The sequence below is a fragment of the Balaenoptera ricei genome, chromosome 20, assembly GCF_028023285.1.
Source record: "Balaenoptera ricei isolate mBalRic1 chromosome 20, mBalRic1.hap2, whole genome shotgun sequence".
NCBI lineage: Eukaryota > Metazoa > Chordata > Mammalia > Artiodactyla > Balaenopteridae > Balaenoptera > Balaenoptera ricei.
Window position 1 is genome coordinate 59,384,175 of NC_082658.1, and position 19,739 is coordinate 59,403,913.

The 19,739-nt window shown below is 41.3% G+C and overlaps 1 protein-coding gene across 5 annotated transcripts in view; it reads left to right on the forward strand.

Moving 5' to 3' along the window:
• ARHGAP44 (Rho GTPase activating protein 44) overlaps positions 1-19,739 on the forward strand; it is a 180,720-nt gene that overhangs the window by 16,722 nt on the left and 144,259 nt on the right. The window contains exon 1 of one of the 5 annotated variants that reach the window (XM_059908747.1): positions 9,792-9,830. The exons of 3 other annotated variants lie outside the window; for them this stretch is intronic. In XM_059908747.1, coding sequence (XP_059764730.1) covers positions 9,808-9,830 — 23 coding nt within the window. In that variant the 5' untranslated portion in view covers positions 9,792-9,807. Of the gene's footprint in view, positions 1-9,791; positions 9,831-19,739 lie in introns of those variants that run through there. One more of the 5 variants, XM_059908748.1, reaches the window with a different exon arrangement.

Below are 19,739 nucleotides of genomic sequence, written 5' to 3' on the forward strand. Positions count from 1 at the left end.
TCACTGCAGCTCTGACAAGTTATTAAAAGGATTAAAAAATACTGCAAACAACTCTGCACCTAAATTGGACAACGTAGATAAAATGTACCAATTCCTTGAAAACCACAAATTACCAAAACTCACCAAAGAAGAGTCAATATAACTGGAATTGTCTTATATCTATAAAGAAATTGCATTCTTTCCAAAAACAAAATGCCAGGTCCAGATGGTTTCATTGGTGATTTCTACAAAACACTGAAAGAAATAACATCAATTCTACACAATTTCTTTCAGAAGAGGAAAGAGAGGAGAACGCTTTCCACCTAGTTTGTGAGGCCAGCCTTACCCTGATAACAAAGCCAGACATACGCATTACAGGCAAAAGAAACTGTAGACCAACAGCAGATCAAATATAGCAAGAAATAAAAAGAATCATGCACTGTGACCAAGTGGGGTTTATCCCAGGAATGTATGATTGGTCTAACATTCACAAATCAATCAATGTAACCTTCTATATTAAATGAAGAAGAAAAACCAAATGCTCATATTAACTGGTGTAGCAAAAGCACATGACAAAATTTAAAATTCCCTCACGATAAAATATCTAACTAGAAATAATAGGAACTTGAGTCTGATAAAGGGTATCTAAGAAAACTCTGAAGCTAACATCATATTTAATGGTGAAAGACTGAATGCTTTTCCCTTAACCCTGGAACCAAGGCAAGGATGTTCTGTTACTTCTATTCATCCTTGTACTGGAGAGCCTCACCAGTGCAAACAGGCAAGAAAAATAAAAGATACACAGATTGGAAAGGAATAAATAAAACTGCCCCATTTATAGATGACCTGATTACATATGGATAAAATACTAAAGAATCTATGAAAAAGCTCTTAGAACTAATAAGTGAACTTATCAAAGGCTCAGGATGCAAAATGAACATACAAAAGTCAATTGTAGGGGCTTCCCTGGTGGCATAGTGGTTAAGAATCCGCCTGCCAATGCAGGGGACACGGGTTCGAGCCCTGGTCCGGGAAGATCCCACATGCCACGGAGCAACTAAGCCTGTGCGCCACAACTACTGAGCCTGCGCTCTAGAGCCCGTGAGCCACAACTACTGAAGCCCGTGCGCCTAGAGCCCGTGCTCCGCAACAAGAGAAGCTACCGCAATGAGAAGCTCGCGCACCTCAACGAAGAGTAGCCCCCGCTCGCCACAACTAGAGAAAGCCCGCGTGCAGCAACGAAGACCCAACACAGCCAAAAAGAAATAATAAATAAAATATATAAATTTTAAAAATATATATGTGTTTAATAAAAAAAAAGTCAATTGTATTTTTAATAACTTGCGGTGAACATTTGGAAATAAAATTTAGAAAACAGGAATAAATCTAAGAAAATATGTGCAGGGTCAGTATGCTGAAAACTTGAAAACAATGATGAAATAAAGAAGACCTAAATAGGGAGACAGATCATATTCAAGATTGCAAGACTCAATCTAGTTATGATGTCAATTCTCCTTATATTAATCTATAGGTTAAATGCAATTCCAATCGAAATTTCAGCAAGATATTTTTGTAGATACAGAGAAGCTGACACTAAAATTTGCAGGGAAAGGCAATGGAACTAGAGTATCAGAAACACTTTTGAAAAAGAGGAATATTGTTGGAGGGATCATACTACCCAATTTTAATAATTACTGTAAAGCTACTGTGATCAACACAGAGTGGTAATGACAGAGACATCACTTAGATCAGCTGAACAGAATAGAGCGTTCAGAAAAGGACTCACACAAATATGGTCAATTGATTTTGGACAAAGATGCAGAGACAATTCAATGAAAAAAGGATTGACTTTTCAACAAATGGCGTTGGAATGATTGGATGTGTTCTTTTGTGTCTGGCTGCTTCTCTCAACATATCATTTGCAAAATTCATTCACGTTGTAATAAGTATCAGTAGCTTATTCATTTTCTCTCCTCTTTAGTATTTAGTATATTCAGATATACCCACAATTTGTTTATCCATTCACCTACTAGTGGACATTTGGGCTTTTTCCAGTTTTTAGGTTTTTTTTTTTTTTTTAATGTGCTCTGAACATTCTTGTGCAAGTCTTTTTGTGAACATAGGCTTGTTTCTTTGGATACATACCCTGGAGTGTAATTGCTGGTCAATTTTATAAGAAACTGTCAAACGGTTTTCTAAAGTGCTTGTGTCATTTTCACTCCCATCAGTTATGTGTAAGAGTCTATTTCCTCCATACTTGTGACAATACTTGGCATTGTCTGTCCTTTTGATCTTTGTCACTCCAGTGGGTGTGTGGCTTTAATTTGCATTTTCCCTAACAACTAAAGATGTTGAACACCTTTTCATGAGTTTATTGGCTATTCAGATCTCTCCTTTTGTGAAGTGTATATACAATCTTTTGCTCATACTTAAATTAGATTTTGTGTATCTTCATTATTGATTTGTAGGGGTTCTTTATATATTTTGGAGAGAAGTCCTTTGTTATATTATTACCAGTACTTTCTGCCATTTGTTGGCCTTTTCACTTTCTTGATGTCTTTTGAGGAACAGAGGTTTTTAATTTTGATAAAATCCAAGTTTTCTTTTATGGTTAGTAGTTTTTGTACCTTGTTGAAGAAATCATTGCCTACCCCATAGAAGAAAATATTCTTCTATATTTTCTTCTAGAGGTTTATCATTTTACCTTTTACATTTAGGTCTAAAATTCACCTTAAACAGGTATTTGAGTATGTTGTAACATAGGGGTCAATTTCATCTTTTTTCTAGATGAATAGCCCATTTCTCCAGCACCATTTATTAAAAAGCCCATCCTTTCCCCATTACATTGCAGTGTTCTCCTCGTCATAAATCAGTTGATAGTACATGTGGGTCTGTCTCTGGACTATATTTCTGTTGTATTTTACCCATCTTTTTAATGTTTTAAATATTCTTTTGTAACTACTCTATTTAGTAACACATTTTAAAAACCACAACTAAAGATGAAAAAAGTTACTGGTTATAATAGGTGGAGACTATTTCATTAGGATTTACACAACATTGTATAGCAACTATACTTAAAAAAAATGAATTTAAAACTTAAAAATCATTCTTAGATTGTGGGCCATACAAAAACAGGCGACGAGCTGGATTTGCCTACTGGCCATAGTTGGCCGACCCTGCAGTAGGTTGCCATTGACTTGCCTTGGCCTGGGAGGGAGAGTGGTGACACCCCTTCAGGTACCTGGGTTCAAACTTCTGTGCCTCAGGGAGTTCAGTGCCAGCAGGTCTGTGGAGCACCAGTAAGGCCGTACTCTGTTTAATAAACCATTACTGTTAATTATTCAGAAATTATTCAGAAGGAAACCAAAGTCTAGAATGCAAGTCATTTACAAACCAGGATAGAATCGTCTCATCACTTGAGGCCCTGAGTAGAAGTGATGAGAGCTGAACAAAGACAACTGTGTCCAGCAGTAGAGCCAGAAAGAAGATACCCTGGATAATGACGTTTGGTTCCCCGGCTGCCCTCCTTGCCTGGGGACTGCATCATCTTTCTCTTCCCAAGGCACATATCTGACGCTGAGGCTGGACTTAGGTAATTAAATGTTAAGTCTGCGAAAGAGGCAGTTGTTCTGCACAAGTTGATGGCCAGGCCAACAAGAAGTGTTGGATCTATCCTGTTTTCTTAAAATAGCAAGATGGTGATAGTACTGGGGAGACCTTTTTCCTTCTCTGCTGCGCTGCACAGATAGATTCTGCTTTTCTAGCTTCTTTCATCCACGTAGTCTCGTAACTCAGAAATCTGCTGTGGTTAAATACCAACTTAGTGTAGACTCTCTAATTCTAGAGTAATGTTCTGTTTGGCACTCTTTGACATTGGAGATCAGCAACAGCTGGTTTCTTGGGAGGGCATGAGAATCTCAGGTTCCTTTAATACTTCTAATCACCTTGCAAACCATTGAACCCTCTTGAAGTATTTCCCCATGAGATTTTTTTTTTTTTAATTTATTTTTGGCTGCGTTGGGTCTTCGTTGCTGTGCAGGGGCTTTCTCTAGTTGCAGCGAGCGGGGGCTACTCTTCGTTGCGGTGCGCGGGCTTCTCATTGCAGTGGCTTCTCTTGTTGCAGAGCACGGGCTCTAGGTGCGTGGACTTCAGTAGTTGTGGCTCGCGGGCTCAGCAGTTCTGGCTCACGGGCTCTAGAGCGCAGGCTCAGTAGTTGTGGCACATGGGCTTAGTTGCTCTGCGGCATGTGGGATCTTCCTGGACCAGGGCTCGAACCCGTGTCCCCTGCACTGGCAGGTGAATTCTTAACCACTGCGCCACCAGGGAAGTCCCTCCCCATGAACTTTGTGTCTGTATCTGAGGCGGTAAACCCTGCCGTTGGAAGTGACTCAACAAGGCAGGTTGGTACTCTTATGAATTCTTTACCATCCAAGTTGAATGGGCCCCCGTTGCTGCCTCTGAATCCTACTGTTTGTCGGGTCAGCTCGTTCTGTCCTTCACCAAAACAATAGTACTTCCCTTTCAAACTTCCTCATCCCCAGCCCTTTCCCTCACCACGACTACCCTCACCTTCTACTTCCTATAGAAAACTGAAGCTCTGCCAGATGGATGGGATGGCCTTAACTTTCCACTGTGAAGTCCAAAGACCACCTCTCTCTGTATTCTCTCTTCCTTCTCACCTTTTCCAATAGAGGAGGAATCCTTTTTCTCTTCTTTCTATCCTTCCATCTGTGCTGTGGGTCTCATCTCCTCCTGAACCTTATTATGTTATCAGGTCTCCCTTCTTTCTCATGTATATTCAACTACTTTTTCAAACAGTTCATTCCATCAAGATGTGAAGGTGTTCAGTCCTTTCCATCTCGGCAACAAAACCTCCCTTGACACTCCCACACCCTGACTTACCTCTCCTCTTTTATAGCCAGACTTTTTGGAAAGGTGTCTGTATTCACAGCCTCCATTTCTTTGCCTCCTCTTTTTTTTTTGCATTTTATTTTTATTGAAGTGTAGCTGATTTACAATGTTGTGTTAATTTCTGCTGTACAGCAAAGTGACTCAGTTATACACATATATGCGTTATTTTTTTATATTCTTTCCCGTTATGGCTTGCCCCAGGACATTGGATATAGTTCCCTGTGCTCTACAGTAGGACCTTGTTATTTATCCATTCTACATGTAATAGTTTGCATCTACCAACCCCAAACTCCCAGTCCATCCCTCTCCTTCCCCCCCCTTCCCCTTGGCAACCACAAGTCTGTTCTCTACGTCTATGAGTCTGTTTCCGTTTTGTTGATAGGTTCATTTGTGCCATATTGTAGATTCCACATATAAGTGGTATCATATGGTATTTGTCTTTCTCTTTCTGACTTATTTCACTTAGTATGATCATCTCTAGTGGCATCCGTGTTGCTGCAAATGTCGTTGCCTCCTCTTCACTCTATATTCCCCCCGCCTGGCTTCTGGTCCTATTCCTTACCCACATCACTCTGCCTGAACTCAGTAAGGTACCAAAAAGGCACCAGACTCCATATTGCTAAATCCGCTGGACATCTCTGAGTCTTTACTATTTAACGTTTCAGCAGCCTTGGTTGATCACCTTTTCTTTCTTTTTTTTTTTTTTAAATTTATTTATTTATTTTTGGCTGCATTGGGTCTTCGTTGCTGCGTGCGGGCTTTCTCTAGTTGCGGCGAGCGGGGGCTACTCTTCGCTGAGGTGAGTGGGCTTCTCATTGTGGTGGCTTCTCTTGTTGTGGAGCACGGGCTCTGGGTGCGCGGGCTTCAGTAGTTGTGGCGCGTGGGCTTAGCTGCTCCGCGGCATGTGGAATCTTCCTGGACCAGGGCTCGAACCAGTGTCGCCTGCATTGGCAGGCGGATTCTTAACCACTGCGCCACCAGGGAAGTCCCTGATCACCTTTTCTTGAAGTGCTTTTTTCTCTCCCTTGGCCTCAGTGATACTGTATTCTTCCGGGATTCTTCCTGTTTTTCTGGTCATTCCTTATCTGTCTCCATTGCAGGAAATAATGGATTTCCTCACGCATCATTCTACAGTCCTGCCTACGCAATTTCCTTCATGCCCTTGGCTTCAGTGACCACTCTGTGCAGGTGACTGAATGCTCATAAGCCCTCTTGGAGCTGCCTTTGGTAGAGCCCCAGGTCCTTAATACACCATGGAAAAGAGTTTGAAATTTTCTGTGAAAAAGTAATATGGTTTTACTGACATTTTAAAAAGATTACTCTTCCTGCTGTGTGCACAGTACATAGTTGAGAGGCAAGAGTGGAAGCAGGGAAACCTCTTAGGAGGCTAATATCCAGAAAAGAAGTCATGGGGGCCTCCAGTTAGATTTCAAACATGCCTTAAACTCAACATTTCCAAGGCCTAATTCAAGATCTTCTACCCAGGCTTCCTTATTGTTGTGTCTGCGGTCGACACCCATCCAGTTGGATGAGTTAGAAACGCTGACCCCCACCTGTCTTAGTCTGTTCTGACTACTGTAACAAAATACCATAGACTGGAGATCTTATAAACCATAGAAATTTATTTCTCATAGTTATGGAGGCTGGAAGTCCAAGATCAAGGTAGCAGCATGGTCTGGTTCTGGTGGGAACCCTCTTCCTGGTTCAGAGCTGGCATCTTCTCGCTGTGTCCTCACATAGTGGAAGGAGCTAGGGGGTCTCTCTGGAGCTTCTTTTATAAGAACATTTATGTCATGCATGAAGCCTCCACCTCCTAATATCATCATCTCTGAGAGTTAGGATTTCAACATATGAATTTTAGGGGGACACAGACATTCAGACCGTAGCATCACCTTTTCCTTCCAATTCAGTTATGCACTCTGGCCCTCTTCTATTCTGTTTCTTACATAGTAGCCTGAGTCTTCACAAGGCAGATCTGATGTTATCCCCAAACTGGTTCCTTTCAGTGCTTTCCCATTGCTCTGAGGATAATGAGCCCCATGTAAGGTTCTTCACAGTCTGGCCTTGATGTACCTACCTGACCTCCTTTCCTACCTGCTTCCTTTTGCTTCTGCACTGCTCTGTCTTCTGCCTGAGTCACTCTCTGCCACCCTGACTGCCATTGCCTGCGTATCTCCTCTTCTTCCAGAATCTTGGCTGAAGTATCCCTTTTGGTGAAGATTTCCCAGAGCACTTGACCCCAGTTTAGGTCAGATTCTCTTATTTCATGTTCCTATAGAATGGGATTTCTTTCCCTTTTGTAGGCTAATCTTAGTTTTAAAATATATGTTCACTTATAGAGTCTTTGATTACTATTTTTTAATGACACGAGGAACTGTGTTCATCGGAGTTCTCCAGAGAAACAAAACCAATAGGATGTATATATGTAGACAAGAGAGAGATTTATTTTAAGGAATTGGCTCACGTGATTATGGGATCTGGTAAGTCTGAAATCTGTGGGGCAGGCGAGTAGGCTGGAGAACCAGGGAAAAGTTGATGTTGCCATCTGGAGTCTGAAGACGGTCTGGGGGCAGAATTCATTCTTTCTTAGCAGTCCTCAGTGTTTTCTGTAACTGATTTCTCAACTGATTGGAGGTGGTCCACTCACAGTATGGAGGGTGCTGGGGACTGGATGTTTGTGTCCTCCCAAAGTTCTTTTGTTGAAACCTATTTTCCAATGTGGTGGTCTTTGAAATTGGGGCCTTTGGGAGGTGATTAGGTCATGAGGGTGGAGCCCTCATGAATGGGATGAGTGCCCTTTTATAAAAAGAGACCCCAGAGAGATCCTTCTCCTCTTCTGCCATGTGAGGACACAGTGAAAAGACAGCTGAACCAGGAAGTGGGCCCTCACCAGACATGGACTATACCAACACCTTGATCTTGGACTTCCCAGCCTCCAGAACTTTGAGAGATAAATTTCTGTTGTTTATAAGCCACCTCGTTAATCTATTCTGTTATAGCTGCCCAAATGGACTTAGAGGGTAATCTGCTCTGCTTCAAGTCTACTGATTTAAATGTTATTCACATCTAAAAAATACCTTCACAGCAACATCTAGACTGATGTTTGACCCAAAACTTGGTGCTATAGCGAAGCCAGGTAGCCACATAAAATTAACCATCACAGGGACCATGTCTGTTTGAGCCCATCATTGCATCCTCAGGGTCTGTCACAGTGCGTGATATGTAGAAGGCACTCAATAAATATTGATTATGTGGCTTTGGGAGTGTTAGGTTTCTAGATTTTCTACCTGCAGCCAATGCCAATGGGAGTAATGCATCTTGTGGCTGCATGCGCTGTTCTTTAGCGTCATTCTTTGTGTTCATTCGAAAGTATATTATTATTATTTTTTAATTATTTATTTATTTTTGGCTGCATTGGGTCTTCATTGCTGCACGCGGGCTTTCTCTAGTTGCGGCGAGCAGGGGCTACTCCTCGCTGTGGTGCGCGGGCTTCTCATTGCAGTGGCTTCTCGTTGCGGAGCACAGGCTAGCTCTAGGCACGCGGGCTTCAGTAGTTGTGGCACGTGGGCTTCAGTAGTTGTGGCTCATGGGCTCTAGAGTGCAGGCTCAGTAGTTGTGGTGCACGGGCTTAGTTGCTCTGTGGCATGTGGGATCTTCCTGGACCAGGGCTCGAACCTGTGTCCCCTGCATTGGCAGGCGGACTCTTTTTTTTTTTTTTAACATCTTTATTGGAGTATAATTGCTTTACAGTGGTGTGTTAGTTTCTGCTTTATAACAGAGTGAATCAGCTATACATATACATATATCCCCATGTCTCCTCTCTCTTGCGTCTCCCTCCCATCCTCCCTATCCCACCCCTCTAGGTGGTCACAAAGCACTGAGCTGATCTCCCTGTGCTACGCGGCTGCTTCCCACTAGCTATCTGTTTTACATTTGGTAGTGTATATATGCCCATGCCACTCTCTCACTTCGTCCCAGCTTACCCTTCCCCCTCCCCATGTTCTCAAGTCCATTCTCCACGTCTGCGTCTTTATTCCTGTCCTGGCAGGCGGATTCTTAACCACTGCGTCACCAGGGAAGTCCTAAAGTATATTATTGATAAACACTTTTCTGGTTCAACAGATCTCTCTTATTTTTGACAAATCTGCTTCTTTATAATTCATTTATAATCCCTCTTAGATTGTTTCTTTACCAGCTCTTTGAAGGAGTCTGGTAAGGAAGCCATCTCAGCCATTTGACTTAATCATTTGATTTCCTCTTCTCTGGTCTTCTTCCTCTTTGTGTCTTTTTCCTGTTTTTTGGGTACAGTAACCAGAGCCAGCTTTGTTGCCAGTTTAATTGGACCGTGACTTCACCTAAGGAGGTCACTTCATTTAAATTCCCCAGTGCCCTTACATTTTATTGGCCATTTTGGCTACAGCAGCCCATTGTGCTGAATTTTCTATTTCTGAAATCCAACTTATCCTCCTGGCTCCGTCTCCAGAGTTTTCTGTTTCCGTCCTTGGTGCCAGACACCAAGACGAGAAAGTTTGGAGTCATCTTTGTCTTTTCCACGCCCACAATCCCTGTTCCGTTCTAAGATTCTCTTGATTCTTTCTTGATATGGTCCCTCCAAGTTGATCCTTTCGTTTTTCCATTTCTTCCAAAGAGGACTCAAGGGTCCCTGCCATGGGAATAGATTTATCACCGGTGTTCCTACCGCTGTCCTCTCCCAGCCTCAACCCACTGTAGCCACCAGTGTCAGGTGAGCCTTCCTAAGTGTCATCTTGAGAACATTCTCTTCTCCCCAGCTGTCAACACCCAGTCACTACCTTGAAACTTGTTTACTAAGTCCTCCTTACATACCACGTGATCCAAACTTCATTCCTTTTCTTTATTGGACCTTCAGCACAGAGGGTTAAGTTAGCTTCTCAGATCATGGCACACATCCTCCGGTCTGTGTAAGCCTGTTGTCTTTTTAATCTTTTTTTTTTTTCTCTTTGCCCATAAAAACAGTTTGAATGTATTGTCTTTCATCTGTGTGCGTTCTTATAAAATATGTACTGTAATTTTGGGTGTTTTAATTTACATGAATTGTACTCTAGATCTCATTTTGTTCTGTATGTAGCACCGCTTTTCAGATCGATGCATGATGCAGTGTGAACATATAGGCTAGTGCTTCTAATTACTGTTTTTCTTTTAATCACATCATAATCTGTATTTATTAGAGTTTAATATTTTTCACTGTAGAGAATGTATTGGTTGATTTCTTTATATTTCACGGTTCATAATGCTCTTGTGATTGGTATATTATTATCCTATATTTTATAGTTGGATTTTGCTGCTGTAATGAGATTGATTGGGGGGGCAAGTTATCCTATATTGGCAACCTTGATGAAGTCTCTTATTAATTCTCATAGTTGGTTACCTACTAACCTTACTTTGAACCAAGTTGCTAAACTTACATTGAACTATATGACATTGCTGATGTTTGACCATTTTTGCCTATAAAACTGTAATTTCAAACAGTTTAACCTAATAGAGCATCATATTATCTACAAATAATGATAGCTTTAAAATTTTTTTTATACTTATTTTTTCTTTTCCTAGGTGTTTCAGAAATTCCAGACCATGTTAAATAGCGCTGATAGTATCATACAGGTTTCCTGTTTATCATTTTGTTCTAGGTTTTTGTTTCATGTATAGGTACTCTAACAAGTTTATCAGGTTCCTTCTTATCCTCATTTGCAATGAGGTATTTTTATTTATTTATTTTAAAATCACAAATAGAAGTTGAATTGTATTAAATGCTGTTTCTGCATCCATCGAGATAATCATAAGTTTTCTCCTTGACTATATATAAATGTACATGAAATCAATAAACAATTTTTATGTTGAATCATCCTGGACTTACTGGGATAAACACGACTTAATTATGTATTTTTAAAATATACAGTTGGACTTGTTTAGCGAGTATTTTATTTTGGATTTTTGTATCACATTCATAAGGAAATTGGCAGGAACTCTGTTTTCTTATAGTTCTTGTGTAGCTTAGGAATTCATTTCACAAAGTTTAGTCTCATTAAATAAGTTGGGCAACTTTTGTTTCTATTTTCTGGAACACTTTGTATAAGGCAGGTGTCAAGTGCTCCTTGGAAGGCAGAACTCACATGAAAACTGTTGGTTCTTGGGGCCCAAACTACCTGTGCATCCTAACCTGTCACCCTGCTCAGCTAATCAAGCTGGTCCCTCATTCCTGTTTCCATCTGAGCGTGTTTCCTCTCACTGTTCTTGATTGACCAACTTTCTTTTCCTCTGCTTATCTAAACTTTATCCTCTAAGACCCACAGTACACCCCAGATCACTCCTGAAATCCTCTCTGATGCTCCCAGCCTTCCAGCAGCCCTCCTAGTTTTGACTTTCTATATAGCATTTATTGTCTGTTTCACTTTTTTGACCCTTAGCACAAGCTACATTGCACAGTTATTTTTCCCCATGTATATAGGTGTCTAGGACCCCCTCCGGGTCACCTCTCCCAAACCTGGATTTTAAGCCTCAAACATAGTGCCTTGGTTTTATTATAAGCTCTAATTGTTTTTCTTTTGTTTTATCTTTATAAATTTATTTTATTTATTTATTTTTGGCTGTGTTGGGTCTTCGTTGCTGTGCGCGGGCTTTCCCTAGTTGTGGCGAGCAGGGGCTACTCTTCTTTGTGGTGTGAGGGCTTCTCATTGCGGTGGCTTCTCTTGTTGCAGAACACGGGCTCTAGGCACACGGGCTTCAGTAGTTGTGGCGCACGGGCTCAGTAGTTGTAGTTCGTGGGCTCTGGAGTGCAGGCTCAGTAGTTGTGGAGCACAGGCTTAGTTGCTCCGCGACATATGGGATCTTCCCGGACAAGGGATCGAACCCATGTCCCCTGCATTGGCAGGCGGATTCCTAACCACCGCACCACCAGGGAAGCCCATAAGCTCTAATTGTTGATGGTGATCATTTGATTAGCTCACATTCACCTTTGATCAAACTGACCTTTTCATGTAATAATCATACCAAACATATTTTCACCTTAATTAAGGCATTTCCCTACCTTTACGAAGTCTTTGCCCAAATGTCACCTTCCTGATAGAGCCTCTCTTGACCACATACCTAAAATCGCAATCCCAGTGCCTTAGTATTCAGGATCCTTCCCCCTTAGCATTTACCACCTACTTACTATACATGTATAGATATTATGTTTATTTTCTTTCTCCCCCCACTATAATGTAAGATCCTCAAAGGCAGAGATTTTGGTCTGTTTGTTCACTGACTATCTTGGTGTCCAAAAGTGTGCCTGTAACATAGTTGGCACTCAATAAATATTAGAATAAATGAATAAAGTCAAATATGCCAGCCTTCAATTAAGAACTTACCCTGCAGTTTAGGCCTCCTGCCACTACATGGCAGCAAAGAAGTACTGGTTGTGTGAGCTCTGGGGGTTTGGGATTTCAAGGAGATAGAAGTCTTTTCATAAGTATTTATTTGAATGCTTTCCTTCTTTGCCTAAAAGAGTGATGAGTCTTTTTGCTCTGATTGCTAAATTCTCTTTGGCCAAGGAACTTATTTTCTGTCTTGAGATGCTCTGTCAGGAAGATCATCTTATATGCTGTCAGGTGCTAGAGACAAGAGATGCCTTCCATTTCCCTGATTCTCTTACTGCTCTGGGCTCAGACTCTCATCTCTGTCTCTCTTGATTCATTTAGGGGGTGGGCGAAGATTGATTTCTCAGATTCTTAAATCTTTACGTTTCAGATTGTTTTGAACTTAATGTCTTGTAACTCAGATTTCTTGTCCTTATTGGGGATATTTCCTGGGTCGATGTTACATTTTCCTTTATACTGTTACTATGAGAAATTGACAGGGTGTGGTTAGATTACCTTCTAGGTACAGTCTCATCACTGATTGCCTTGGGACCTTGGGCAAGTCACTTTGCCTCTGGAGGCTTAAGACTTGCCTCCTGTATAACGGAGGAATCAAATTAGGTGTCCTGTAAATTCTTTTTTCCAGCAGCTAAACAAGAAGAAAAATCTATGAAATTTGTTATATTTTTTTCCTTTGGATGGAGACCTATTCCAGACAGCTCTCATCTGGTGTTTTGCTTAATTTACACACAATGATTAATTTACACACAAGCTTAGCCTGTATCCCTTGGCAACACTTAGCAACCGCCTGCTTTAGGAAAGAGGTTTGGCCAGGTTGTTTAAAGGGACATTATCCCATGTATCAGAGAAAAGAAGTGAGGGTAAAGTTGATTTCGTTTGGGAACACATCTTCTGACTTTGCAGTTATTTTTCTTTCAGTGTGTTACATTCCCCTGGCTTTGGTTTTTTGTCCCCTTGTCCAGTTTTAATGAGTCCTTCCAGAGGTTTAGTTCTGTTTGCTTTTTTAGGCACTACTTGTTCAGCATTTCTGATATTCCGGACATGGCCTACATTCATACCATGTCTTACTTCATGCTTCAGCAAATCTTGTGAGGTAGAGGCTGGTGTTTCCTTTTACAGATTCAGGAAAGCATCTTGAGGTCACAGTCAGTCGGTGACCAAGCCCAGTGGTCAGAGCCCGGGCTGCCTGTTCACTTCCTGCTGTCATTTTTTCCTTAATTTTGCTAAGGTAAAGCGATAAGGACAAATTTTTATCAGTAAAGTCAAACAGTAATCAGTATCAAGGCTGCGGAGAGCAAAGAGCTTTATCTGGGGTCTTAAGAATTGCAATTCAGGGGACACAGATTTGGATAAAAAAGAGAGTATTCCGGGGAAGAGAAAGAATCAGGGACTTAGGGGCTTCCCTGGTGGCGCAGTGATTGAGAATCTGCCTGCCAGTGCAGGGGACACAGGTTCGAGCCCTGGTCTGGGAAGATCCCACATGCCACAGAGCAACTAGGCCCGTGCGCCACAACTACTGAGCCTGTGCGTCTGGAGCTTGTGCTCCGCAACAAGAGAGGCCGCGATAGTGAGAGGCCCACGCACCGCGATGAAGAGTGGCCCCCGCTCGCCGCAACTAGAGAAAGCCCTCGCACAGAAATGAAGACCCAAAGCAGCCAAAAATAAATAAATAAATTAATTAATTTAAAAAAATTAAAAAAGAACAAAAAAAGAACCAGGGACTTACAAAGACAAAAGCTACGAGGTTGTTCAAGAACTGTGGTTGAAGCTGGTGGAAGAAAGGGAATATGTGTCCTTAAGGGGTAGGCTGTCAGGAGTTACTTTAGGAGAAGGGTCTAATATGTATCTTGAGTTTCTGGGACATTGGGCAGATGTTCTGGATGCCTGCATTAAGAAAGAAGTGTCACAGTTCAGATTCCATCTGGGCTGAGATGTACGTAAGTCATACTTTCTCAGTGGCCTCCTGGGCCTTTGAATCATCATCTGGTCCTGTTCATCCTCTTCTTTGAATTCTCAGCCTCCCCACCTACTTTTTAAAATTGGAAGCACTTACTAAATGCCGGGGGCTGTTCCATCCCCTCCCCACTGCTCTCTCTTCTTGTTCCTGCCTCTCAGCTACTCACTTTCCTACCTTGATCTCTTCCTCACCTGTTCTTCCAAATGTCTAATTGACAGTATGCTCCTACAAACCATACCAAATGTAGAGATGAGGTTCACATTCTCTGCATGAGGAATAGAGCTGCTGTGAAATTCTGCAGCATTGGACAGCTAGCTGTGTGAAACTAAAATTCTGCACCAGATTGTGAATTTCACTTATTCATCCAACTAGTAAAATGTCTGCTGTCTCCATCGCTGGGTTGGCATTGAGGATACAATATAGTCTTTTCCCTCATGGAATTTGTTTTCTAGTGAAAATGATTTCCTCAGAAGAGGTATAACATTTGGGTGTTGGAGAACCAGGTGAGATCAGTGGGAAATAGACAATTTGGGGAAACTTCAAATACATTCTTGTTTGTTTGTTTCTTTTATAATGCTATAGTGTCCCTTTTTTAATAATCATATAAATACATGATACATAATTTTGTTTTTTCCTATCATAATATTTAGTGTATTAGGTTTTATAAATATAGTTTATTCTAATCGTTGAAGGTTTAATTGCTTTTAATGATTTCAAGTTTTTGATTACTAAGGCGCCTGAAAGCCAGGCTTGCTAAGAGGGTTGGAAAGGTCTGAAAAATTAAATGCATTTTTCTTCATCCCAGATAATCTTGTGTGTGTGAGAGAGAGAGAGAGAGATTGATTCAGTGTGATCCAGAGAAAAGAGAACATCCCATAGAAACCTTTGTGGCTTCAGGCTCTCGTCTTCTGACAAGTTTAATTTAGAAAGGACTTATCAAACCAGGGGAAAGATTTTCAGCTAACCTGTAAATGACCAAATGGTGCCAATCAGTATGAAAAAATTGGAAAAACTGAAATGAGTGGTGATCATTTTGTAATGTATAGAAATACCGAATTGCTATATTGTGCACCAGGAATTAACAAAGTGTTGTAGGTCATTTAACTCCAAAACCAAACAAACTCACAGAAAAAGAGATCGGATTTGTGGTTACCAGAGGCGGGAGCTGGGGAGGGGGAATTAAACGAAGGTGGTCAAAAGACACAAACTTCCAGTTATAAGATGAATACGTACTAGGGGTGCAATGTCCAACATGATAAAGATAATTAACACAGCTGCCTGTTTTAATACACTTTTATTTTATTTTGTTTTTATTATTATTTTTTGGGCTGCGTTGGGTCTTCGTTGCTGCTCATGGGCTTTCTCTAGTTGCGGCGAGCGGGGGTTCCTCTTCGTTGCGGTGCGTGGCCTTCTCATTGCAGTGGCTTCTTGTTGCAGAGCATGGGCTCTAGGCACGTGGGCTCAGTAGTTGCAGCACGCGGGCTCAGTAGTTGTGGCTCGCGGGGTCTAGAGTGCAGGCTTAGTAGTTGTGGTGCACGGGCTTAGTTGCTCCGCCGCAGGTGGGATCTTCCTGGTCCAGGGCTCGAACCCGTGTCCCCGGCATTGGCAGGCGGATTCTTAACCACTGCACCACCAGGGAAGCCCCAGCTGTCTGTTTCGTGTGAAAGTTGTTCAGAGCGTTAAACCCTAAGAGTTCTCATCACAGGCGAAAATTTTTTTTCTTTTCTTTTGTATCTGAGATAATATGTTCACTAAACTTACTGTAATCACTTCATGATGTATGTAAGTCAAATCATTATGCTGTGCACCTTAAACTTGTACAGTGCTGTATGTCAACTATAGCTCAATAAAACTGGAAGGAAAAAAAAACCTTTTGGTAGAGACTTACCAAAACCCTTAAGAACAAGAAAAGAAAGGTGTGTGTGTGTGTGTGTGTGTGTGTGTGTGTGTGTGTGTGTGTGTAGGATATTTTCGGTCATGTTCAAACATGATGAAGAACAAGAAATATCAGTTTCTGGGCTTCATAATAAAGTGCAGAAAACATAAGCCAACTCCTTGGGCTTGATGATATAAGTTGGTGAATAAAAAGGAGAAGACTAGACTTCTCAATTACTTTTTGTCTTCTATCCACTGAGAAGAGTGATCTGATTTATTAAAAGGGTAAAATGAGCTTTAGTGATTTGGTTAAAGCCTCAGATATTATAAGAGAACATTACCTCTTTTTTTTTTTATCGTTGCCACCTGGCCTGGTCCAGTTGCCAAACAATGACTGGTAAATTTATTTTTAAAATAATTGAAAAAAAATTTTTAATTGTAAAAAACCCCCACATAACATAGAATTTACCATATTAACCATTTTTAAGCGTATAGTTCAATAATGTTTAGTATATTTTATTTTGCAAGCGATCTGCAGGTTTTTTTTTTCATTTTGCAGAACTGAAACTCTGTTCCCATTCAACACCTCCCATTTTCCTCTCCCCCAACCCTTGGTAACCACCATTCTGCTGTCTGTCTCTATGAACTTAACTACTTTAGTTACCTCATATCCATGCAATCGTACAGTATTTGCCTTTTGGTGTCGGGCCTAGCGTTTCACTTACCGTAATGCCCTCAAAGTGCATCCATGTTGTAGCGTGTGACAGGATTTCCTTTTTAAGGCTGGGTAATATTTTACGTATAGACCACATTTTGTCTATCTGTTGATCTGTGGATGGACACTGGGTTGCTTCCACCACTTGGCTATTGCGAATAATGCTGCTATGAACAGGGGTGTACAGATACCTCTTCGAGATCCTGGTTTCCGTTCTCTGGAGTATATAACCAGAAGTGGGAATGGCCGGTACCTTTTAAGAACCTGTGGATCAGGACAGAAATGCTTGCAGAACAGAGCTGAACAAAGTCATGCTAGGGTGTTTTGTTTTGTTTTCTTTAAGGAAAGAGGGTTGATTTTTAAGTAGAGTTGATGGGTGTGTCTGACTCAAATCCCAAGCAAGATGCTAGGATGCATGAGGACTGTGTTGTCTTGTAGAGATTTAGAAAAGGAAGCAGCGGTCACTAGGAGCTAGCCTAAGAAGAGTCAGAACAAGGGTCAGACTGAGAGGCTAATCACTCTCATTTTTTTAATCAGGTCACTAGTCCTATAGATGTTGGCAGATGGCAGCAGAGCTGATGGATGTAAATGGCTTTGGCAAGGCTGACAGTGATTGGGTAATACGAGGAGATGTGTGGGATGCTGGCATTGGTAGGATGAGTGGTACGTGGATAAATCACTTATTATATATTGAGGGCACCTGTAGAGGTGAGGGGTAGAGAGGTGCTTTATAGAACTGTGCTCTGTGGGCCCTGCCCTGTTGATGGCTGGTGTGAGTAATCAGATGTGTAACCTTGTATTTGAAGATGATGAATTTGCCCCATCCAGAATCCCTCCTTGCAGTTTCCCAGCATCCTTCTCCCACTCACAGACTTTTTTCCACTTCTCCATCACCTCACGGCTGTCTGCTTTTGGCTCCTCTTCATCAGTTTTCCTCCCTTTCCATCTCTCTTTTGTAATAGGTAAACCCGTGAACTATTTCTTTATTGTTCATTTCCTCATCATAATAAATATTTAAATAACATCTTGTAAAAAGCACATGGATCCTTGGGACTTCCCTGGTGGCGCAGTGGTTAAGAATCTGGCTGCCACTGCAGGGGACACGCGTTCAAGCCCTGGTCCCGGAAGATTCCACATCGCGGAGCAGTTAAGCCCGTGTGCCACAACTACTGAGCCCGTGAGCCACAACTACTGAGCCGGCGTGCCACAATTACTGAGCCCACGTGCCGCAACTACTGAAGCCCATGCACCTAGAGCCCATGCTCTGCAACAAGAGAAGCCACCGCAATGAGAAGCCCATGCACCGCAACGAAGAGTAGCCCCCGCTCGCCGCAACTAGAGAAAGCCCGCCCGCAGCAAAGAAGACCCAACACAGCCAAAAAAAAAAAAAAAAAAAAAAAGGATCCTTTTGTATGCCTTATTTAAGAGTAATCCCTAGAGGTATCACTGTCTTTAAAAGTGATGTGTTTACAGAATTTCTCAAGACCTGGAAAGATGTGTTTCCCTGGAAAATGTTAAGTGAGCAAACAAGTAGGATACACAGTGATGTTTGCACATTCACAGTCCTCTTAAAATACCTGTGTATACGTATCAAAAGTCTGAAAGAAAATACATCTAAAAGTTAGCGAAAGTTTTGAATATTTCAGATGTTGTTTTTTCTTTTAGCAATTTCCTGTATTTTCCAAGTGGCCAGCTTTCTTTTGAATATATCAGCGGTTGACTGTTGTGTCCTTCCTGTGCTAGAAATCACTGGTCTCCAACTTTAATAGTACTCAGGCTCTCCTTATTGTAAAGTGAATTAGTCCTATATTTGGGGTGAGGTAGCCTCACTGGGAAAACTCCTTCTGAGTTTGTGGTTTGGGCCCAGGAGGGAATGGGAAATGTCATCTCCTTCCCAACTCCAATTTTTTAAATTTTTTGTTTTTTACGATGTGTTAGTTTCAGGTGTACAGCAACGTGATTCCGTTATACGTATACATACATTCTTTTTCAGATTCTTTTCCATTACAGGATATTGAATATAGTCCCCTGTGCTGTACAGTAGGACATTATTGTTTATCTGTTTTAACTAGTTTTATATATACCAGGTTGCTGATTTCATCTCTACCAAACCTTCTTTGATTGTGTTCTGTGAGAATTTTACTAGTGGAGAGATAGCAGCAAAAAGATCCCCTGCTAGGCTGTTTATTCAGTGGTTGAAAAGTTGGCATGTCAGTTAACACTTCGCCAGGCGTCATGGTCTGGTCCCAGTGTATCTTATTTCTTGCCAGGGGCTCACCTTTGTAAAAGTGGGATCTTCCTATCTTGAAATTGATGACAATTGTTGTGCGTCTTTGCAGCATGTGCTTCTTGCGTGTTCCTGCATCTTTGAGCCAGATCTGGTTTCCTCCTCATCACCCTTTGAATCCTTCTTTACCATGTCCTGTGAGCTTTATGGAAAACAGTTTTCTCTCCTTGAGTTAGTACAAACAAGATTCGTTCTTAACAAAATGAAGTGCAGTGGTTGACCACGTGCTTTTACTTACACTGATGAAATTTGGTCCTAGACACTTCTTCTAATTTCCATGTCTCAACTTGCTGGGAATTATTTGTAGATTCTGGGCTGGATTATATTCCATTTTAGAGTTTTTCAAACCAGATGAACGGAAACCTGCAAAGATTTAGTAGAGGTATTTTATCAATGACCCTAGGCTTAAAGTGTTTTTTGTTCAAGAAGGAAGAATTCAGTACTTGAAATTGAGAGGATGTTATTTTTTACTTTCCTCCTGGCTCCTCTTCTGTTTCCAAATTATAGCTCATCTTCACACAGGTCATATTTATTTCCAAATACAGTTAAGAGGTTAACCCCAAAACAAAACAGAGGTCAAGCACTCACACTTACAGATAAATAATATGTTAGTTTTGTTCT